At 41.8% G+C, this 22,227-nt stretch overlaps 13 protein-coding genes across 13 annotated transcripts; 6 read left to right on the top strand and 7 right to left on the bottom strand.

Moving 5' to 3' along the window:
- Positions 1–24: 24 nt before the first annotated feature.
- PAS_chr3_0796 (Hypothetical protein) lies at positions 25–1,425 on the bottom strand (the record flags this gene model as incomplete). Its single annotated transcript, XM_002492984.1, has 1 exon — positions 25–1,425. One exon carries the CDS (start codon positions 1,423–1,425, stop codon positions 25–27), a length of 1,401 nt encoding a protein of 466 aa, XP_002493029.1.
- A 1,135-nt stretch (positions 1,426–2,560) lies between these two features.
- PAS_chr3_0795 (Protein involved in the organization of the actin cytoskeleton) lies at positions 2,561–3,902 on the top strand (the record flags this gene model as incomplete). The annotated part of the gene is made up of 2 exons (XM_002492983.1): positions 2,561–2,607; positions 2,714–3,902. The coding sequence occupies 2 exons, from the start codon at positions 2,561–2,563 to the stop codon at positions 3,900–3,902; spliced, it is 1,236 nt and encodes a 411-aa protein (XP_002493028.1).
- A 45-nt stretch (positions 3,903–3,947) lies between these two features.
- Positions 3,948–5,468, bottom strand: PAS_chr3_1222 (uncharacterized protein; the record flags this gene model as incomplete). The annotated part of the gene is made up of 1 exon (XM_002492982.1): positions 3,948–5,468. The coding sequence occupies one exon, from the start codon at positions 5,466–5,468 to the stop codon at positions 3,948–3,950; it is 1,521 nt and encodes a 506-aa protein (XP_002493027.1).
- Positions 5,469–5,649: 181 nt separating this feature from the next.
- Positions 5,650–7,254, bottom strand: PAS_chr3_0794 (Hypothetical protein; the record flags this gene model as incomplete). The annotated part of the gene is made up of 1 exon (XM_002492981.1): positions 5,650–7,254. One exon carries the CDS (start codon positions 7,252–7,254, stop codon positions 5,650–5,652), a length of 1,605 nt encoding a protein of 534 aa, XP_002493026.1.
- Positions 7,255–8,086: 832 nt separating this feature from the next.
- PAS_chr3_0792 (Mitochondrial external NADH dehydrogenase, a type II NAD(P)H:quinone oxidoreductase) lies at positions 8,087–10,165 on the top strand (the record flags this gene model as incomplete). The annotated part of the gene is made up of 1 exon (XM_002492980.1): positions 8,087–10,165. The coding sequence occupies one exon, from the start codon at positions 8,087–8,089 to the stop codon at positions 10,163–10,165; it is 2,079 nt and encodes a 692-aa protein (XP_002493025.1).
- Positions 10,166–10,171: 6 nt separating this feature from the next.
- Positions 10,172–12,301, bottom strand: PAS_chr3_0791 (Protein kinase of the PAK/Ste20 kinase family; the record flags this gene model as incomplete). The annotated part of the gene is made up of 1 exon (XM_002492979.1): positions 10,172–12,301. The coding sequence occupies one exon, from the start codon at positions 12,299–12,301 to the stop codon at positions 10,172–10,174; it is 2,130 nt and encodes a 709-aa protein (XP_002493024.1).
- A 280-nt stretch (positions 12,302–12,581) lies between these two features.
- PAS_chr3_0790 (Mitochondrial ribosomal protein of the small subunit) lies at positions 12,582–13,598 on the top strand (the record flags this gene model as incomplete). Its single annotated transcript, XM_002492978.1, has 1 exon — positions 12,582–13,598. The coding sequence occupies one exon, from the start codon at positions 12,582–12,584 to the stop codon at positions 13,596–13,598; it is 1,017 nt and encodes a 338-aa protein (XP_002493023.1).
- Positions 13,599–13,670: 72 nt separating this feature from the next.
- PAS_chr3_0789 (Ribose methyltransferase) lies at positions 13,671–14,864 on the bottom strand (the record flags this gene model as incomplete). Its single annotated transcript, XM_002492977.1, has 1 exon — positions 13,671–14,864. One exon carries the CDS (start codon positions 14,862–14,864, stop codon positions 13,671–13,673), a length of 1,194 nt encoding a protein of 397 aa, XP_002493022.1.
- Positions 14,865–15,022: 158 nt separating this feature from the next.
- Positions 15,023–15,697, top strand: PAS_chr3_0788 (Imidazoleglycerol-phosphate dehydratase, catalyzes the sixth step in histidine biosynthesis; the record flags this gene model as incomplete). Its single annotated transcript, XM_002492976.1, has 1 exon — positions 15,023–15,697. One exon carries the CDS (start codon positions 15,023–15,025, stop codon positions 15,695–15,697), a length of 675 nt encoding a protein of 224 aa, XP_002493021.1.
- A 244-nt stretch (positions 15,698–15,941) lies between these two features.
- PAS_chr3_0787 (Alpha-1,2-mannosyltransferase) lies at positions 15,942–17,681 on the top strand (the record flags this gene model as incomplete). Its single annotated transcript, XM_002492975.1, has 1 exon — positions 15,942–17,681. One exon carries the CDS (start codon positions 15,942–15,944, stop codon positions 17,679–17,681), a length of 1,740 nt encoding a protein of 579 aa, XP_002493020.1.
- A 705-nt stretch (positions 17,682–18,386) lies between these two features.
- Positions 18,387–18,947, bottom strand: PAS_chr3_0785 (uncharacterized protein; the record flags this gene model as incomplete). Its single annotated transcript, XM_002492974.1, has 1 exon — positions 18,387–18,947. The coding sequence occupies one exon, from the start codon at positions 18,945–18,947 to the stop codon at positions 18,387–18,389; it is 561 nt and encodes a 186-aa protein (XP_002493019.1).
- A 150-nt stretch (positions 18,948–19,097) lies between these two features.
- Positions 19,098–21,044, bottom strand: PAS_chr3_0784 (Hypothetical protein; the record flags this gene model as incomplete). The annotated part of the gene is made up of 1 exon (XM_002492973.1): positions 19,098–21,044. The coding sequence occupies one exon, from the start codon at positions 21,042–21,044 to the stop codon at positions 19,098–19,100; it is 1,947 nt and encodes a 648-aa protein (XP_002493018.1).
- Positions 21,045–21,427: 383 nt separating this feature from the next.
- On the top strand, positions 21,428–22,201 carry PAS_chr3_0783 (Cytoplasmic glyoxalase II; the record flags this gene model as incomplete). The annotated part of the gene is made up of 1 exon (XM_002492972.1): positions 21,428–22,201. One exon carries the CDS (start codon positions 21,428–21,430, stop codon positions 22,199–22,201), a length of 774 nt encoding a protein of 257 aa, XP_002493017.1.
- Between the last annotated feature and the right edge of the window lie 26 nt (positions 22,202–22,227).

The raw sequence follows: 22,227 nt of genomic DNA, 5'->3' as shown, positions 1-22,227 counted from the left end.
AGGTAATACAATAATACACACTGTTCATGTCCACTTGGGCAAATAAGTGTTGCAGTACAAGATGGTGAACAGGTAACTACTTAGTTCTGCAGAAGATTGGTGCGTCAATTGAACGAAATGGTTCAGGACTGGATAGACCGTCTTCAATAGCTTTTGGTACCATCTATCAAGCTTAATGTTGGATAAGAGGTTCTTGCTTCTATCAATAAAAACTTCATTTCTTGAAAGAGAGGAATCCAAGATCCGAACAGAGAGCTTCGTGATGTTGATCTTTTGTGAGGTGAAATAAGGAGGAGTTTTTTTCCACCAATGATAAACTGCTGAACCTAATCTTTTGAGGAATGACGGATGACTGAGTTCAGAGTATAACGACTCAAAAAGCTGATCGTTTATAGACTTTATCAATCTTAAAGACATGTTGGGACTAACACGAGGGAACTTGTTTGCAGGTAAAACGTCTAAAAATATCAGCTTCGAATCCCCTCCGATCCTTTTCGCAGAATCAGGATCAACGTTAAGGAAGTTGCTGAAAATTGAACTCGAAGCTGCATTCTTCCTATTTTTTAAGCCATTCACCTGTTGTAAATGTAATTGTTTGTCATTATTGATTCTTAAAAGATCCAATAGTCCATTATTGAGTAGGCTCAAACTGGTAATACAATGTTGGTGGATGCTTCGATCAATTTCTTGCATATCCACCTCAAGAACATCTCCCCGAGGATATATCGTATTGGAGTAGTCATTGAAAACAATGATGCTCTTTAGGTTCAAAAGATGAACTCCTGACTCAGAGTCCAGCGAGGAGGCGGAATCCAAGGCGTCGTCAAACATATTGACATTGCTGTCCAATATACGTTTAAACGCTAACACACTGTCCTTGATTTCTTTGTTTGATCTGCTGAAGACTGGGAGACATCTGATATCCTGAGAGTCTTCTGATTCAATTGAATTTATATCCTTTTCGTTGAAGCTAGTGATGTAGATGATAAACCCTTTTTGGTTCAGATCTCGAGCCAGATTCTGAACGTTGATGTTACTTGGAGAACCAATAATCAGTACAACTTCATATCTACCTCCATTCGGAAGACGGGCTGCTTTGGATCGTGCCCGTTTATTTGGCATCTGGGAATAACTGTAGCAGAGCAAACAAGTTGCGGCAACACCACAAACGCCCCATATACTGCATTTGTGTTTATAAAGAAAGTTGGTCATTATGTTCCCAGAGGGCACTGGAGCTTTGTCCACTGTGATGTTCAGGTTGGCCTGATGGGTTATGTCCTTGATGGACTCGACCGAGTCTTCAAAGACGGAGTTGAACTCCGACCTTTTTTCTTGAATATACCTGATGGATTCCTGCGCATAATCCTGGGCCTGCAATATGGCTCCCCAAGTATTCTCAAAGGTTTTATCGATCAGTTGTGTCATAGTGTGGAGAAGGAAGAGTCGGCAAACAGAAGGATAGGTTAGAAGGGGAGGAGACCATCTGAGATAAGAAAATCATGTGAGATCCTAACCTCAGAAAGTATATTTGATAGTAGTTATCAGGAACAGCCATGAATTTCATGTCATTAGTACTTTCGTTGTGGTTGATCATAAATGGCTGCTCTATTACTATTAGGTTTTAAAAGTCGATGATGGACGATGCCAAACTTGAAATGTGGGCAGTATGCCACGTCCATTCTTCGGGGTGTAGTGTACGCAACTGAGGGCGTGTTGTTCTGCACACAAGACGATTAGTAGTCTCCCCCAGTTATAAGATTTGAGGATGCTACTTTTTGATAAAAGCCAATGACCTTTTAATTTTCAATTTGGAGCTGAATGTTTATATGTGCTGGCTTTACGAAATTGGGCCGCTTTGATCAAATCCACTTCAATATAAAATGACATCTTTCTACTACTCATTCGAAGCCGTGCTTAGAAAACAGGGAAATTCTATCACGAGATTACAGTGTAAGGAGACTCTTCATGTACAAAGCCCCGCCTATTAACTACAGCTGAGCAAAAACACTGTGAACTGGCTCTGTACACCAATTGGCATCACATTATAGCCCTAAGATGTCCATCCAAAAACAATTGCATTGCCCACTGATTAAGGGGCAGGAAAATCATCAACAGTTTTTGGGTTGTCCGAAGGCCCCATTTAATGTCTCCTGCAACCATTGCACTTAGAATCAGCACACATTACCTTCCAGTCAGCGTTAACTAGGTAGCTGAAATAAATGTCATGGTAACTCCGAATTACCGTATTGACCCTCGTAAGTTTCCCGAATGTTTGCTCAGCCTCTGATTCGACTGGAACCCCAGATATTCACATGCAAGTGACTTCTCTTCAAAACACACTAACGTAGGGTCTCATAAAACCTCCTCGTAACACTTCATCTGACTTCTCTTCCCACTCTTCATTCACTCTGTGAGCAGCCTATTGCGCCATTCTCCATTCTGCCAGTACATTTTTTGAGTCTCGGCAGATTGCCAATTCCGGTGTCTCTCGAAATTTCGGAAAGAGCGGTCTAAACTCTGCATCCAAAACACAACGGTGTAACATCATAAGGAGTCAATCATGGGTATCAACAATCCAATTCCAAGATCACTTGGTAGTGAATGCAAGTAAGTAAACTACCAAACATTTTGGTGTGGCTAGAGAGCTCTGTCCTGTTTTTTGCAGTCCTTTCTCTCTCCCTCTCCCTTCAATGACAAATACTAACATCAATAGAAAAGTTGCTAAGATCCTAACTTCCTTCATCAAACCAAACCAAGTGTTTGGCCCGGACGAAGTCATTCCAAAGGAAGTTCTTCAAAATGCTCGTGGTCTCGCAGTTATGACAGTTTTGAAAGGTGGCTTCCTATTCAGTGCCAGAGTGGGATCAGGTCTGATAATGGCAAGACTCCCTAACGGAGAATGGTCTGCTCCTTCTGCCATCGCCACCGCCGGTGCAGGTGTTGGTGGTCAGATTGGTGGTGAATTGACGGACTTTGTATTTATTTTGAACACCCAATCAGCAGTGGACTCTTTCGCACAGTATGGATCAATAACTCTGGGTGGTAACGTTTCGGTGGCAGCTGGCCCACTGGGAAGAAACGCTGAAGTTTCAGGGACTGCTTCCTTGAAGGCTGTCAGTGCTGTTTTTGCATACTCAAAGACTAAAGGTTTGTTTGCAGGTGTTTCCTTGGAAGGTTCAGTTATTGTGGAGAGAAGAGAGGCTAATAGAAAGTTCTATGGAGATAACTGCAAAGCTAGGCATATTCTTGCCGGTGATGTAGCTCCTCCTAGGGCTTGTGACACTTTGTTGAGAGTTTTAAACTCCAGAGTTTTCAACCCCAACTATAGTGGTGACCACTACGATAGTGATGACGAGTTCTACAACGATATACCTTCCACCTTCTCTGATGACAACTCAAGTTATAACTCGCCAAGAACAGGAGGTTCAAGAAGGGGAGGTAGAGGGAGAGGCCGTTCTAATGATGATATTTACTCAGATGAGGAAGACGATAACTACTACAGTCGTTCTAGAGATAAGTCTACAAGAACAAGTTCCAAATGGCGGGACGACATATATGATAGACCTCCTACTGACAGATCATCTAAACCTACTTATAACAACTTTTCAGATGATGACGATAGTGACCTTTCTGGAAGAGTGAAGAAACATAGCCTCAGTGAGAAGAAATCCAGCTCTGGTGCCTCCAGAAATAGGTCCAGAAACGAAACAGCATCATCGTCGAGGGCCAACAAAGCTATTGCTTTGTATTCATTTCAGGGTGAGCAGGCAGGAGATCTTCCTTTCAAAAAGGGAGACGTCATTACTATCATCCAAAAGTCCAACTCAACTGATGATTGGTGGACTGGCCGTACTAATGGGGTAGAAGGTATTTTCCCCGCCAACTATGTAGAGTTGGTTTGATCATGTCCTAATAGTTTAAAATCAACTTTTTTGGTTTCCTTTTATTTATGAACATCCTGTAATAAGGTTTTGGATGCGATGTTTGAACGCTTCTATATCGTATTTTTCAATCTTCCTGTAAAGAAACTCTGGGTCTTGCTTATAGCAAGACTCATAAATTTCTCTTGCGATCCATTCAGTGTCAAATTTGGATTTGTAGTACTTGAACTCTGGGTCCGTGCTAATAATTTTTGAGACCAGCTCATATATCCTTTCAAATTGTCTCAGAACTGCCGCATAGTCGGGAGCAACACAGGGAACTTGAATTACCCTTCCATTGTTAGTTACATTGAAAGCAATAGGCCTTGCTTCCAATAAAGGGGGAAGCCCTATAGGGTACATCACTGGCATATTAATTGTAGGTGTTGGAGACGGACTTGCCGATACTAGTCTCTTAAAGGTGGTGTTGGCATACTCTTGGACGAAAAAAGAAACTATTCCATAAGTTCTCATTCTTTTCATTGCCTGAAGACACGCTTCCTTTTGGGCCATTTCAACATGTCCAAAATCGTCTTCCAGTTTGATGCTGACAACAACCCCACAATTCCCACACCAGCTGTGAATCATTTCTTCGGAAATATAGTTGGCTATGTTGTTGATTAAGATTAAATTACGTGGCTTTCTTTGATCCTTTTCTTTAACGTAGGTCATTATAGCTGGTTTTCCCTCAATTACTTTATTTTTGTTGAGCTCCAAGAATGATTTGGCTATCTGATTAAGTTTGAAATACAATATAGCCCAACTACTTTGATATCTTGGTTCTTGTCTTACAATTATCGTGTCGCTTGCTTCGGCAACATCAAAATCTTTGCGGACCTGTGCTTCGGAGTATACAAACGGAAGATTCTTTATGAACACCGCCTTCTTGTTTGTAAGTAAACGTTGCTGCTTTTTCAGTTTTACTTCTTGCTTTAACTCACTCGACTTTTTCACAGTTGACTCATAAACTACACAAACGACATTGTCATCCTTTTCGTACATCTTCATCACTTCAGCAGCCTCTTCAGGTTTAGTGAACTGGACATAAGCTGTGTTTTGGGGTTTGTTTAGTTTACAACGAAGTAAATTTTCACCATCTCTGTTGAAAAACTCGTAAAGTTGTCGGGTATTCTTAAACTCGACAGGTAGCTTCATGAAAAAAAGATTGGTTCCGCAATTCTGCCAATCGTAATTTGCAGGGAGGATTCGAATTTCATGGCCTTGAACCTTCTTGTAATTCAAAACATCCCTTGCAAGAAGAGCCTCTTTCTTCGAATAAAAGTTAAGATATCCATAACCTAATGACTTGCCTGTATGTCTGTCAGTACACACTTTGACCGAACCCACTCTCGTGATTGGGAGAAACAGGTTCATTAGATCAGACTCTGTGTACGACTTGGGTAGCCCTCCAATATACATGGAAACTTTGTTCAGTACCTCAGATAGAGTTATCTTGGGAGTTTCAAAGTCTGGAACAAACAAGTTTGATCGAGCCGTCAGAGGAATGATCTCTGTGGAGTTGCTTGAATTTGAGTCCTCATTCAACATGACGCTGGCAGTTTTCTTTAATTGTATGGTTAAAAGAGAGGCCAGCCATTTCTTTCTGTAATCCGACCCTGTATTCTTTCTGTGTTCTCTACCTCTTTGCAAACTAAAAAAAAAAAAAAAAGAAAAAGTAGCCGCATGACAAAAGTCAATGTGATACAACATCCTATGTTGTGGCAGACCTTCAATTGGGAAACTTGAGTACGTTCCTTATCCAGTGTTGGACAATTGCCTTGCCCTCTATAAAATCCGGGTCTTCCTGCCTGACAATCACCGCGGCGTGAGATGAAGTGGTTTTGGTAATGTAAACGGGAAATTTGTTCCAATTTAGCTTGTTGAGATTGTGAACGATTTCCTTTTGAGGTGGAGAGAGTTTCAGTTGAAATGGTCTGAAAAATTCTAAGTCCTGGTTCATGTCTTTGGAGGACGAGAAATCCTTGAACTCAAGAGTGGATAGTTCTTCCAAAGTGACGGATAAAGAATCCTGACTTTCCTCAGGCTGTCCATCTTCGAACAGAACGGGCTCATCCCATCTCTTAGAAGTCATGGCATCCCACACACTTTCGATCAGGTCTTCTGTTTGGTTCTGGATATTATCCTGCACCGATTTTTCAAACTCATCATAAGACTCGCTTAAGCGCCTTGAAAGAGATGGTCTTCTCCGAATAACAGGCTTCTGCTCGTCTTCGTTTGTAAGTTGATACAGATCCTTCCAAAAGTCAGTCTCTGCCGCTGAGGCTTTGATAACTCTGACAGTGGATTGAAATCTTTGAATTAAGTTAGTGAAAATAAAAGCTATAACCCAGCAAGGAACGTAAATGACTATGTTGAAAAAGACAAAAAACCATTTGGCCTTTCTCTTGAAAAAATTTTCAGCAATCTGTTCGGTGGACTCGAACACATCTTGCTCTTCTAAAATAGTATCCTTGGGGGTAGTCTTGGATACCGTGATTGTTTTCTTGACATCTAGAATGTTAGGTTCAAAGTCCTTGATAAAGTGGAAACTCATTTTCGACCCGTTCTCCATCTTGATGGCACCATTCTTATCGATCTGAACGTTGGGATTCTTGTCCAATATTTCAAAGGGATTCATAGTGGAGATTCCTGCAGTCCACCACGATGTCCTTTTGTCATTTGTCACGTTGGCATACAATGACTTGTACTTGAAGCCGTTCAATGCCTTGTGGAAAACCGAAGCAGGATTGGCCATTAAGAGCAGAAGAGGTTGATAGTTATAGTTTGTTTTCAACAGAGGCGACGCAGGTGTTTCCTCTTCGCCAAGATTTACATAATCAATCACCCTGACTTTATCCATCAAAAACATCTGTTTACCACTGTTTGCCAGAAGATAAGGAACCAAGCAATTAAAGATCTTAACGGACATACCATCTCCAGGAGCCAAGACCCCCACATGAGGGGAGCAAAAGGTGGTGAAGTTGACTGGTTCAATCGATTTAAAGTACCCTTTGATGTACAGAACACCGATTGCATAGCGGGCAATGAGCCCTCCTAAGGAGTACCCCATGACAGACAGATGTGTGACTGTGTCTTCACCATTGTTCAGCCGTGCGATTTCCTTTTCCACCTCTTCACCCACTCTTTTGCCACAAAGGTCAATTCCGTCGTAGGTCTTGTAACCCTCATTGGATCCAGTTCTGTATACGACGATTTTCTCTTTGGAATGGAGGGAGACAGTTGGATCAGACTCGATTTCTGATTGGATATAAGACAAATGATCGGCCTTTCCCCAAAGACCGTGAACTAGTAAAATCAAGTGAATGTTTGCCATCAATTTAGTACAGGTGATTAGAATTATGGAGGGGGGTGAGAAGGGAAGGAGAGGGCTTATATATAATTGACTGATAAGGATTAGACTGATCTGGAATGGGGGAGCGAGATGATACGAAAAATATGTGTGTGTGATCTCCCAAACGCGGCTCCATTTTATGCAGCAGTGCATAATAGAGGTTCTGGAGAATGTCAACAGCACCGGACGTTTAAGAGGAAAGGGGACTGGAAAGTCATGCCATGTTGAAAAGGTTGTGAAAGTGTTTACTTTGTACACGGGCCTTCTGAGCAAACGAATTGGGTTTGAGATAGCTACCAGGGTTGCCCGGTGTGTTGGTTTTCATAGCAGTTCCGTTGGTTTGTCTGGGATCGTCCAATAATGGAGCAAGGCTTCCTGCTTTATTATGTCTTGAGAACTCCACACAAACGATCTTCCTTTTGCATGGTCCCTCAGTTTGTAAACCTCATGTCCCGTTTAGTCTACATGTTGGATTCTTTCGGACTAACCGTAACAGTAGGTGCCTTACATAATACTCTGATAACGCACCAACTCTAACCCAAAAATACTTCATCCTGAAAAGCCCCCCTAATCAATACAGCATCCCTTCCGCCTCTGGATCTACATCTCTTCTCTCTCAAACCAAGTTCGAAAAGAAAGTAGTCGAGGCATCTTGGCATCGGAATAAATTATGCGGTATATCTGAGATTGAGCGAAAAATGTCTGCTCCCTAATCTCTCAGGAACCCACCGTAGATCCGTTTTCTTCCCCTTTACCTCTTCGTCCTTCCTTCCCTGTCCTTGATCAGTTGGTCTTCCAAAGTTATTCTAATATCATGATTCTCTTTGCTGCTAGACACCTTGCAATGACCAAATCGACGGGCCATTTCCCTTTGGCTGCCCATCGATACATTGCGAGATGCCATTTTAAGCCGGAATCTCTCGTTCAAAAGGCTAGATTAGCAAGATCATTCGGATCATCTGGACCATCCTCTAAACCTGACTCTCAAGCTAAGGATATTGTTCCCAAAAAGAAGTCCTTTTGGAATACTTTCCTTGGTGTTTTGGTAAAAAGAACAGTCATTGGTGCCGGAATCATTTCGTCAAGTGTTGTCACTTTATTGGTTGCATTCTTCATTTATGACTCTCAAACTTACAACCAAGATTGCTGCAACGAGAATCTACAGGTCCCTAAGTTTGCTCTAGATCCTGAAACTGGTGGTCCTGAAAATTTACCCATACTCAGATCCCAGTTAGACGCCATGGATACTGACTCCAAGAAACAAGCTTATCGCAAACCAAAGCTAGTCATTCTTGGCTCTGGATGGGGTAGTGTTGCTCTCCTTAACAATTTAAATCCTTCAGATTATGATGTTACCGTCGTCAGCCCAACCAATTATTTCCTGTTTACACCGATGCTTCCATGTGCCGCTGTCGGAACCTTGGAAATCAAGACCCTAATGGAGAGTATTAGGTCAATTCTTCGAAGTGTCAATGGACATTACCTACAAGGATATGCTGATAAAATCTTATTTGATGAAAAACTGGTTCAGATATCCTGTAAAGGTTCTGACGATAGCAATCAGAAATTCTATTTACCTTACGATAAGTTAGTTGTTGCAGTTGGCTCCACGTCCAACACCCATGGAGTTACAGGGTTGCAATATTGTCACCAGTTGAAAACAGCAGCTGATGCTTTACAGATCAAGAGACAGATTGTAGGAAATCTGGAAAAGGCATGTCTTCCAACGACAACAGACGAAGAGCGTAAAAGATTACTTTCCTTCGTTGTATGTGGAGGAGGGCCCACTGGTGTAGAACTGGCTGCTGAGATTTTTGATCTGTTAAACGAGGATTTAACCGCAACTTATCCCAAGATCCTTAAACAGGAAGTGTCCATTCACATAATCCAATCCCGAAGTCACGTTCTCAATACTTACGACAAAACAATCAGTGAATATGCCATGAAACGATTCGAAAATGATAACATAGATCTACTCACTAATGCTCGTGTAAATGAGATTTTGCCTAATGAAGTTGTTTTCAATCAGAAAAACTCCATTACTGGAGAACTGGAAACTAAAACAGTACCCTTTGGATTATGTGTTTGGTCTACCGGTGTCTCTCAAAATCCATTGGCTCAAAGTGTCACTGCCTCTCTATCTGAACACCAACACAACAAGAGAGCCATACAGACTGATGCTCATTTGAGGGTGCTTGGAGCACCTTTAGGTGACGTCTACGCAATCGGCGATTGTGCTACGGTAAAGACAGATTTGGCTGAGCACACTGTTGAGTACATTAGACATTACGTGGTCAACAAGTATTTTAACCAACGGTCGCAGCGAAATCAAATCATCACTGATGACGATATTATGCATCTTCTGCTCTCACACTCTGAGCTCATGGAACTAAAGCGTCATATTTCTACTAAACATCCACTGGCCTCTGAGAGCTTAGAATTCATCAGTGAGCTAATCCCCAAATATGATACTGGAAATACCGGAAAATTGTCGTTTGATCAAATTACAAGACTCCTCAAAGAAATTGATTCCAAAGTTACTTCGCTACCTGCCACAGCTCAAAGGGCGCATCAACAGGGTACTTACCTTGGGAAGAAACTTTCGAAATTAACTTCTTCTAACACCACTTTGTCAATCGACACCATAATGAAAGGAGACATTGACGATGCTATCGCTAAACCGTTCAAGTATCAACATCTAGGATCATTAGCTTACATTGGGAACTCTGCCGTGTTTGACTTACCAGGACGTTCTTTTGTGGGAGGTCTGGTTGCCATGTACCTATGGAGAGGTATCTACTTTGCACAGTCTGTTAGTATGAGAACCAGAGTTCTGCTGTTCATGGATTGGTTGAATAGAGGTATTTTTGGTAGAACATGTATTTCTATTTAGAGTTTGTCATTCCATCATCATTGCAAAATCATCTTCTATTGTGCTCAATGTGTTGTTCATTTGATCCAGTAAAGCTCCAATCTCATTTACCAAGACTTGCTTCGATGTCATATCACTGAATAGCTTGCTATCCAGTTGTGGCAATGCAATTGGAGGCCTATTGACAGTCGTAGACGATGGTGCAGGCTTCGAATCGTGCTCATCAAAGGAACCTGATGAAGAATCGGTGGGCTTGGTACCTGTTGTAGGCTGACTAGCATTAATCTTCTCAGGAGTAGTTGCGCTACCCATGATCGAGCTGAAGGATCTCTCCGTGAGAGGTGTCATCGCTAATGGAACTTGAGCGGCTTGAGTGGCATTCACACCAAACTGATTAATTTGATCAGACGTCTCACTATTAGGAGAATTGCCATTGGTGGCAGGAAATGTTGGTACTTGCAGCTGTTCTTGCAAAGGACTAGGTAACGTTGGTTGTGGCATTTGTAATGTAAGATAACTTTTATTCCGTAAAGTTTTGTTGTCCTTTGATTCCCCGGTAGGTGGTTGTTGTGATAGGGGAATAGGACCGGATGCAGCTTTATTAATAGGTTGTAACATGGGCATGTTTGTGGTTGAAGGCATGGGCTTCATTTGTGGGGGAGTGTTGATCGATTTCTTTGGGGGAGAATTCATATCTGGAAATGCTTTCTTAGGAGACGGTGTCTTTCTGGTTGCTTGAATGGATGCGGACGACAAATTACTTGCTGTGTGAGCAAGTGGTATCCTTGCATTGGAAATAGTATTTGATCTCCTAGTTGAGAGAGGCACTTCAATGTTACTTTGGGCTCTGGAGACGGTTGACGATCTTAATTTGGTCGGTCCATTACTTCCGCTGGGTGTACTTACCGAAAGGTCGTCCATGTTAGGGATTTCAATCTCCACTATAGGGGATTGTTGCGTAGGCCTTGGTGCAATTTCCTCAGGTGAGGGTTTCGACTCGGAACCTTCGTCAAATAGTTGAAGCAAAGATTTTGGCGTCTCTTTCTTGACTGTATCCCGTAAAGTACCTGTGACTGTTTTGTTGACTGTTGTTTGTCCATATGTTGGTTGATATGTCGCTTCCTCGCCTGGAAGATACTCGTGGTCTGAATCCTCATTCATGTAATAGTTTGAATAGTCTGCACTACTGAGACTGTCAAAATCCCATTTGATTTCCAAACCTTCTTCCTCCGCTTCTTTATTTTTTTCAAGCTCATCATCAATGTTGTATATGCTTTCCCTTGATCCTTTCGTTTCTCTCCACAACAAATACCTGGCGATTAGCTCCTTTAGAATGGAGTTTGGCACATTTTTGGATGATTTAACGAGCTTGCAACCTAGTAGCTCCTCCACGGTGGGGCGTTCTTCCGGATTCTCATCCAGACATAGTGCTACAAATTCCTTCAACACAGTGGAGTGTTGTCTTCCTTCCAATCTGGGGGGCTTAGACTTTGTTATCAGTTGCATGGCTCTCATAGCATCCTTATCAGAGTAGGGAGGATTTCCCGTGGAGATTTCATATGCAGTAATTCCCAGTGACCATACATCAACCTTGGCATTATAGGAAGCTCCTTCCATGATGACCTCCGGGGCCATCCAGTATGGAGTACCAGCCATGGTGGTTCTCTTTACGCTGGTACTGGTCAACTGAGCTGCAACTCCAAAATCGCACAGTTGTATATTTCCCTCTTTGGTGATCAAAATATTAGCTGCTTTCAAGTCACGATGGATAACACCAGCCTTGTGGACATAATGAAGCGCTATTAATAACTCTCTCATGATTACGGCGCAATAGCGTTCTTCTATGGGTCCTGTTTTCAAAAGAGATCGCAATGCTCCTCCAGCGCAGTAATCCATAATGATCCACAACCGCGTACCATTCAGATAGGAGCCCTGATAGTGTGTGATATTAGGGGCCTGTTTCAACTGACTGAGAAACTGAATCTCCTGTTGGACTTCTTTCACCTCATCCTCGCCTGTGTCAAGATTAAGGACTTTGATGGCAACAACCCGGTTCGTTTGCCTGTTGATCCCCTTGTAAACCACACCAAATCGACCCCTACCAATGACCTCAGTCCGTTTGAACAGCTTACTGACAACTGCGTCCTCTTTAACCATTGGAATGTTAAATGCGGACGATAGGAATCGATCAGTGTAGTGAGATTTTTCTTTTACCTGAAAAGGATCGAGGGCAGATTGGAAGGGGGCCTCAGAGGAAGCGAGCTGCGAAGCAGAAGCTATTGTAAGCCACCGAACCTGCGGGCTCGCGTGTGTCAAGCGATAGCCTTTTAGTTTTGAGAGTGTACCACACATTATTGGGCAAGTCTCATCAACAACGTTTTCTCTCGCCCATCGAAATTTTGGTGCTTCCAGTTCAAATCTCCATCTGACTCCCTAAATGAGTGATCTGTCCAAGCTCCTAAGGTCGTCAAGATTGGCCCAGGTTGCACGACCAAACACTTGCAAGAAGATTGCCGCGGGGAAGATATATCCAACACATCAGATCATTCAAACAACCCCAAGCTCGTTGTTCAGAAACAACTTTGGATTGAAGGCCGATCTTCCCTCCAAGGTGAATTCAAGGTACATTGTTTTAGACAAGCTGGATACTATTGAACACATGACTGGTTTTGAAAAGGATTCTTCGTTTTACTGGAAGAAGCAAAGATTTCAGGAACTCAATATCCCTGTCAATGTCCCTGCCAATAAGAGCGAACATGGACATCCATTATTTGCTGGAAACACAGAGACTAGAAACGACACTGTTGTCAACAGAAACAAGCTTCCACTTGCTAGTCTGCTGAACCTGGATAGTACGACGCCGAAACCTAAAGTGGAGGAAGTTTTGAACAAAGTTGAGAAATTGCGTAAACCTTTTTTCAACTGGCTATATGAGAAGCATCCTATGGTCCTGCATGAAATGCTATCCCCTAATGAAAGCAAAAAGAGAAGAAGTAACATTGAACATGCCGTGACCTTTTTGAAAGAATATGAGTCCAAGAATTCCACAGTTGTGGGTGTCAAGAAGCAGTTGAGCGAATTGGCTAAACTTGCAGATGGAAGAGCCAAAATTGCTGGTACCGGGGGCCTTTCTTACAATTTGAAGAACCGACTAGCAAACTCACCCAATGGAATTTCTACAAAGAACCATGCGCCAGCTAGGCTGTTATCTAACAGTGAAAACAACATGTTCGCTGTGGGTGGTTTTGTTGGGACTTCTTTCAACTATTACAGGCGACTCAATGCTCCTACAGATAAGCATGCTAGACAGGAGAAACTTAAGATTGAAGTCACCAATGCTATCCTATCCGATGATGGATTGTCTATTGACGTGGGCAAATCCAGGGATCGTACCACAAGCAGTGTTAACGGTGAGAGTTTGTTGAACCTTCTTAGAGATATTCACAAGTCTTAAAGCTGTCAATTGAGTGAAATCAAGAATATTATCATGTACATACGTATTTACAGGCACAATTTACAAGCACATTCACATAGTAAAATCTCTGAGTAGAACAGCTGTGGCTACGCTGACATTCAAACTATCCACAGAAGAATCTAAATTCTTTCGCTGACTTTTCAAAGAAACTAAATGCGAACTTCTGTCCAGCAGTGACTTTCTAATACCGTCACCTTCTGAACCGACTATCAATAAGCACGGCTGTTCTGACAGAGTGGAGGACAATTCCTCTGACAATAACTCTCTGTTGGCATTCTTCTTAGGGACAGAACTAACAGCGGATACGGTAGCCCAACCGTTCTCGTTTGCTGCCTCTAGAAATTGTAAAGGTTTCACCACGTTGAAAATAGGTAAGAATTCCATACATCCCGCGGAGGATTTAGAGGCCACTGAATTCAAAGGTGCACAGTTCTTCTCTGCAATGGCAACAAAATCAGCGCCCAGGTAATATGAAGACCGAATAATTGCACCTAAATTATGAGGATCTGAAACTCCGTCAATGTAAACTCCCAAGGGAAATGAGCCATTCAGCCTTTGAACCTCGAACTGTTCTTCAGATCTTACACCATAATCCTGTAAAGTCAAGCTGAACACACCTTTAGAGGTAACCGTAGATAAAGCTGCGAGCTCCCTAGTTTGAAATTTAGCTGCCTTTAAAACATACCCGTTGTGGACGTTATTGTTGCACAGCAGATTCAGGTCGTTTTTACTGTCCACAAGCTTGATGTCCACTCCCCTCTCTTTACAGAGTTCAGTTATTTCTTCGTGTTTCTCCTTTGGGTTATGAACATATAAAGTGCTCAAGAATTCTCTATTGTTGGCCTTCAGTGCTGCCAATACTGCCTGGGCCCCAAATATCCGTTCTTCTAATGGGTTCTCCTTTGGGGGTCTATTCCTCCTTATTTGCTTGGAATCTGGACTCAAATCAGAATTTCTTGATGGAAATTTTTGGGTCCTTGCAGCCTCTTTGTCTAGTCTTACTTGCTTCTGTTTGGCGTGCACATGAGCGTACTTCCTCTTAAACCAAGTGTCCTTGTCTTCGCCATCTTTTTCCCATGCCTTCATCCTGGTATTATTCGGCATGTTTCTGTTGAAACTGATGGATTTTCCACCCGAAACTATCCTTTCATTATCAAAATTCTTGAAAGGTGCTCGTATCAGCGTGGATGCACTCCAACTGAACCGTCTAACTCCATTTAGCCGGAGTATCTCTAATCGATTCATGCTGAAGAGTTACTTTCTGATAGTGAAATTCTTTCTTTAGCGAAAGCAGGTCCTGGAAGGACCTGGATCCCCTCGAGACTCTGGCTCCAGAAGGAGAAAGACGAAGAAAAAAACGAAAAAATATATGACTCCCCCTCTCATCTTTCCAACAGACTACAATGACAGGAGAACATAAACGAAGTTCCCTCATTAAGAGGATCACAAACGAAACCAAAATACAAATAGCTCTCAGTCTCGACGGTGGACCTGTGAGTCTGGCTCAATCACTTTTCAAAGATAAGGACTATTCTGCAGAACATGCAGCCCAGGCAACATCATCCCAGTTCATCTCTGTGAACACAGGAATAGGATTCCTGGACCATATGTTACACGCACTTGCTAAGCACGGCGGCTGGTCTGTCATTATCGAATGTGTAGGTGATTTGCACATTGATGACCATCATTCAGCAGAAGATACTGGAATCGCATTGGGGATGGCATTCAAAGAAGCCTTGGGCCATGTTCGTGGTATCAAAAGATTCGGGTCCGGATTTGCTCCACTAGACGAAGCTCTCAGTCGGGCTGTTATTGATATGTCTAACAGGCCCTATGCTGTTGTCGATCTGGGTTTGAAAAGAGAGAAGATTGGAGACCTATCGTGTGAGATGATTCCCCATGTTTTGGAAAGTTTTGCCCAAGGAGCCCATGTAACCATGCACGTAGATTGTTTGCGAGGTTTCAACGACCATCATCGTGCCGAGAGTGCATTCAAAGCTTTGGCTATAGCTATCAAAGAGGCCATTTCAAGCAACGGCACGGACGACATTCCAAGTACGAAGGGTGTTCTTTTCTGAGTCTGGAAGGTGTCTACATCTGTGAAATCCGTATTTATTTAAGTAAAACAATCAGTAATATAAGATCTTAGTTGGTTTACCACATAGTCGGTACCGGTCGTGTGAACAATAGTTCAATGCCTCCGATTGTGCCTTATTGTTGTGGTCTGCATTTTCGCGGCGAAATTTCTACTTCAGATCGGGGCTGAGATGACCTTAGTACTCACATCAACCAGCTCGTTGAAAGTTCCCACATGACCACTCAATGTTTAATAGCTTGGCACCCATGAGGTTGAAGAAACTACTTAAGGTGTTTTGTGCCTCAGTAGTGCTGTTAGCGGCGACATCTGTGGTGTTATTTTTCCACTTTGGAGGTCAGATCATAATCCCCATACCGGAACGCACTGTGACCTTAAGTACTCCTCCCGCAAACGATACTTGGCAGTTTCAACAGTTCTTCAACGGCTATTTAGACGCCCTGTTAGAGAATAACCTGTCGTATCCGATACCAGAAAGGTGGAATCATGAAGTTACAAATGTAAGATTCTTCAATCGCATAGGTGAATTGCTCTCGGAGAGTAGGCTACAGGAGCTGATTCATTTTAGTCCTGAGTTCATAGAGGATACCAGTGACAAATTCGACAATATTGTTGAACAAATTCCAGCAAAATGGCCTTACGAAAACATGTACAGAGGAGATGGATACGTTATTGTTGGTGGTGGCAGACACACCTTTTTGGCACTGCTGAATATCAACGCTTTGAGAAGAGCAGGCAATAAACTGCCAGTTGAGGTCGTGTTGCCAACTTACGACGACTATGAGGAAGATTTCTGTGAAAATCATTTTCCACTTTTGAATGCAAGATGCGTAATCTTAGAAGAACGATTTGGTGACCAAGTTTATCCCCGGTTACAACTAGGAGGCTACCAGTTTAAAATATTTGCGATAGCAGCAAGTTCATTCAAAAACTGCTTTTTGTTAGATTCAGATAATATACCCTTGCGAAAGATGGATAAGATATTCTCAAGCGAACTATACAAGAATAAGACAATGATTACTTGGCCAGACTTTTGGCTTCGAAGTACCAGCCCGCACTATTATCATAACATCACCAAGACCCCTATTGGTGATAAAAGAGTACGATATTTTAACGATTTCTACACGAATCCAAACGAGTATTACTACGGAGATGAGGATCCCAGATCAGAAATACCGTTTCACGATAGGGAGGGCACGATACCTGACTGGACCACAGAAAGTGGACAATTGGTTATAAATAAAGAAGTTCATTTTCCTGCAATTCTTCTAGGTCTTTTCTACAACTTTAACGGGCCGATGGGCTTCTACCCTCTTCTCTCCCAAGGTGGAGCCGGAGAGGGAGATAAAGACACATTCGTTGCAGCTTCCCATTACTACAATCTCCCGTATTACCAAGTTTATAAGAACTGTGAGATGTTGTATGGCTGGGTTGATCATGCCAATAGTGGAAGAATTGAACACTCTGCAATCGTCCAGTACAATCCCATCGTGGACTATGAGAATCTCCAAAGTGTCAAGGCGAAAGCGGAGATTATACTGAAAAACCACGAGCCAGATTCAAGGAAGAAAAGTTCGAAACCAAAGTCTTACAGCAAAACAAGGCTTTCCACTCATGTCAAGGGTTCAATATACTCATATAGACGGCTCTTCAGAGACTCGTTCAATAAAGCCAACTCTGATGAAATGTTCCTACATTGTCATACCCCTAAGATTGAACCTTACAGGATAATGGAAGATGATTTGACACTTGGGAGGAACAAAGAAGCTAAACAACGATGGTATGGAGGACGAAAGAATAGAGTGCGGTTTGGATATGATGTGGAACTTTACATCTGGGAGCTAATTGACCAATATATCTGTGACAAGAATATCCAATACAAAATTTTTGAAGGTAAGGACAGAGATGCTCTTTGTGGGAGTTTCATGAGGGAACAGTTGGGATTTTTACGCTCCACGGGGGATTAGCATAGAGTATGTATATAATCCAGTATTATTGAATATTCATAAAAAAAGAGGTCGTACCCGGATTCGAACCGGGGTTGTTCGGATCAGAACCGAAAGTGATAACCACTACACTATACAACCAATTTTTCTTTAGAATTTGTATTTTCTGTTTTTACTCAAATTAGATGACTCTCTTGATGGATACTTCAAGTTTTATTCAGAGTTACACGGTCTTACCATGTAGTCAGCCCTTCTTTAATGTGCACTGTAAACTTTACCTGCACTATTTATGACAATATCATTGCAACAACCAGTTATTTGTTGATTAGAAAGTATAATATCGGAGTTTACAGTGTATTGGTCTGTGTTTTATCATGTTTTGTTATTCTCGCAAATCGTTACGCTGGTGATCCATTTGTCGTGTTCCTCAAATTACCGGAGTTAAAGCTGGAAAATCAAACAGCCATATCATCATTGTTGTAGAAAGTCTCCTGGACGTTGAGTAATGACATTTACACACCAAAAAAGTATATTCGTATTTCATATCCTAGGGTATAGGCTAAGAACTACACTCGTCTTCGAACTCGTCCTTATTAGCTCAGTTGGTAGAGCGTTCGGCTTTTAAGTCAACACAAGGAACCGAAATGTCCAGGGTTCGAGCCCCTGATGAGGAGTTCTTTTTTGAATTTTTAAACTTCAATTACGGGCCGTCTATTATATTATTCCCTATTTACCCTTTCTCTTGCCCATCTTAGCCTCAATTAGAAGATTACTTCCTTTCTTCACCGACCTTGAGATTTGTTCTTCGTCACTCGAGTCGCTGGCATCATTCTGATTTCGTTGTGAGTTCTGTTTCTCCAAGTTTTCTTGACGAAACCTCCTTCTATCGTCGTTTCTCATCTTGTTTTTCAAAGATTGTATCACCTTACTGTCATCTTTGGAAACTCTGTGGCGATTGTTGATTCTGGCCAATTTGTCATCCACTTGACTTTTCATCTTCTGTTTTTTGGTCATGGTAGAAAGGTTCTTGGTACCATTAACAAAATCTCCTATGGTGCCAATAGTACTCTCTTCATCTGCATCGTCATTATTAGCAGATCCCAGCCCAGATCCCTGTCGTATCACCGGTAGGTTCAAAAATGCGTTAGCATAGTCCGCAGACTCACTAGTTGTAGTTTTCTGAGGGGTTATGACCCACGAAGCCACCTTACTGTTTGATTGACTTATGGCATACTGAAACTTTGCCTGCAGTTCATTCTTGTACTTTATTTCTTTCCTATTAGACATCTGGATAGAAGTTCTTGCGCCCCTACAATCAGGCCTCAAGCTAGAAGAAGTTCATTTTATTTTTATTTTTTTTCATCTGGGGAGACAACATCGCGAGTGTTGTATCCACGTCGGTGCTTCATTAACCGTTCTGGACGATATATACATGCATTATTTACTTGGGGATGGCAGTTCCCAACAGCTGTTAGCTGCAATCTCCAAGATCTTACGGTCATCAATACGTGAGCAGTTTTTAAGCAGGATTTTGGTGTACAATTCCTCAGCTTGGTCAGTCCTACCGATTTTGGTTAACTCCTTGATGAGACCAGAAACCGCATGGAAGTTCAGTTGCATCTCATGTTCTTGAAGATACACGAACCAACGCACAGACAACTCCAAATCAGAGTGTCGGCCGGCTTCTATTACCATGTTGAAAGGAGTTGCCGTTAGTAGACAGTATTTTATGTTGGTTGTTGATTGTTCCAAGAAATAGTTGGCCAATTCAAGGTTCTTGAGTTTTAGTGCTTCATCTATGAATATTTTCAGAATTTTGTCTTGAAGTCTTTTGGATGATAGCGGATGTGTTCGAAGCTCTAACTCTTTCAAATTGGCATCATCCTCCCAACTTTGGATCTCTCGCACAGTTGAAATGTAACATTCAAACAAGTCACAGAGAGTACTTTCTCTTAAACTGTGAGTCTCATGGATAGAACGAAATAGTCCAATGTATACATCCGCTAACGTATAAATGGCTCCATATCGTAGTTTTTGTAGCTGGGTTTTTACTATAATTTCATCGTCATTGTCCTTGGATATCTGAGGCAAATTAGAGACTTCCCTGGAGACCGAGTTATCATAGATATAAGAAAGGATCCCTAGTTTCGTCAAAAGGTCTTGCCCTTCTCTAAAAAACCTGCAATAATAACCCGTTATAACTTTGATGTCTGAGACTCTGTGATGCCTCATTAACTTGAAGATTTGGTCGATCACAGTTGATACTGCTGTATCACTGATATCTTCACCATAAAACTTGAGTATTCGATTGACAGTAGCCATAAATTCTTGAGAGTCTCCCATGTTCTGAGTGTACTCCAAGTACAAGAATAAATATTTCTCCGTTATGGGCAATCCTTTTTCTTGTATGCTCTTCAGAACCATGTCTCGCTGGCTTGGGTTGAACATTAGGGTATATCTGAAAATCAAAAGATAGTACTTATTGGTAACGTCGATATATTTGGAATTCGTGTCAGACTTTGACGTTTGGTATGCGAAGAGTTTTTGATTGTACAGTTCCAAATATGTTTCACTCTTTTCTCTGTTCCCTCTTTTAATGATGTTGTTGATGAGCTTATAGCACATGTTGAACGAATAAATGTGCTGGATGTTGTCCATTTCCTCTGTTGACAGCTTATGACTGTCCAATAGATAGTTGGACTTGGGAAGATTCGAAACCTCACTCACGTATCTGTCTAAGTTGTTTCCCTCTCTTAGGTCTTTGAACACTTTATTCATAACAGTTTCTTCTGGTATAAACAGCCCTGAGTATATGACTCTATGGAATAACAAATGATAAAGGCTTTTTGGAAATTTGTTTACTACCTGGAGCAGTAAGTTCTCATTAATAGTATACTTCATCGTGGGGATTCCCGATTCTCTTCTTAACCACGCCAAGTACTCAAGAAATTCAAGTATCTGTTCGCAGGTGGCATCTTTATCTACAAGGTCGGTGAAAATCTTAGTGGCTATACTTGATCTGGACTTGAAGAAGTTCAAATCAAAATAACTTAATGCAATCTTGTTCAAGAGGGAAATGTCCTTGTTGGCCATGAATGAATGGTATAGACCAAGACGTTTTTTTGAGTTTTTCGTCGCCCAAAACGACTTGAATGCTTTTTGAAATTTTTTGATTGTGATGAGAGCATCTAGCTTTTGTATCGAAGGGCCAAAAGAGTCATCTACAGGAACTTGTTTCAATCTAGAAGTATTTTCAATCTGTGAATTTCTCTTTGTGATCGTGCTGAAACGCAAGAGATGAGCCGACCCGGCTATAGACAAAGGTATAGCGTACCTGCTATACATAGAAAGCCTGAATTTTGTGGGAATTCTAGCACGTAACATAAAACCTTGATGGCATCTATAGAGAAAGAACTATGGGAATTGAAATATTGAGATACTGATGCTGATTATATAATCAATCATGGTAGTGCTAGGTTTGCCTCAATTATTGATGAACTCTCAATGGGGGCAATGGTTAATAAATCAAGCTTATTGACGAGGTTGGCAGTCGCCAGGAAAACCATTCCCCTTTCAGCTTTGGATAAAACTAATAGTGCCCTTTGGGCCTTTCTAGCAGGTAAAAGCTCCCTGTAGACTTCCTCGAAATGAGCAGTTCCAGCTTCTCCCCATATATATGTTCTTCCCAGGAACAACCTTGAAATACACCCAACTACTTCTCAATAACCTACACAGAACTTCTAATCAAGAGCTCATTCAAAAGAAAAATGCATATCAAGTCAATTCCTATGAGATGGGGCACCGGTGATAACTACAGCTATTTGCTCACCGATGAACCCACGGGACATTCTTGGATAATTGATCCTGCCGAACCTAATGAAGTTCTTCCTGAATTGGAGCCTTTGGCTCACATTGAGCTCAAGGCAATTGTCAATACTCATCACCATTATGATCACTCTGGAGGAAACTCGACTTTTCACAAAAAATACCCCTCCCTTCCTGTGATTGCTGGCAAAGACTCTCCTCTCGTAACTAAGACGCCGAAGAGCAATGAAACTCTGAAATTAGGCAAGAACCTTAAAATAACAGCTCTACATACGCCATGTCATACTCAAGATTCCATATGCTGGTATGTTGAGGACTCAGAGTCTGGAAAGAAGGCAGTTTTCACTGGCGACACCCTATTCACTTCTGGCTGCGGGAGATTCTTTGAAGGAACAGGTGAAGAAATGGACATTGCCTTGAATAAGGTTCTTGCTAGCCTGCCAGATGATACCGTTGTTTATCCAGGTCACGAGTATACTGCCAGCAATGTCAAGTTCTCTAAATCAGTGATGCCCAACAACAATGCTTTGGCCAAATTGGATCAATTTACTTCTCAGAATGAGTTCACCACAGGCAGATTCACTATTGGCGATGAAAAGTTGTTCAACCCATTTATGAAACTTAGTGATGAAGCTGTAGTGAAAGCTACTGGTGTAACATCGGGCATTGACAGTGATGTCATGGATGTCTTAAGAAAAATGAAGAACAACTTCTAAGGTGGTATTATGCAATTTCCAATCTA

The sequence above is a fragment of the Komagataella phaffii genome, chromosome 3, assembly GCF_000027005.1.
Source record: "Komagataella phaffii GS115 chromosome 3, complete sequence".
In the NCBI taxonomy this organism is placed as follows: Eukaryota; Fungi; Ascomycota; class Pichiomycetes; order Pichiales; family Pichiaceae; genus Komagataella; species Komagataella phaffii.
The sequence above is the reverse complement of the archived record's forward strand: the minus strand, read 5'-3'. Positions and strand labels throughout refer to the sequence as shown.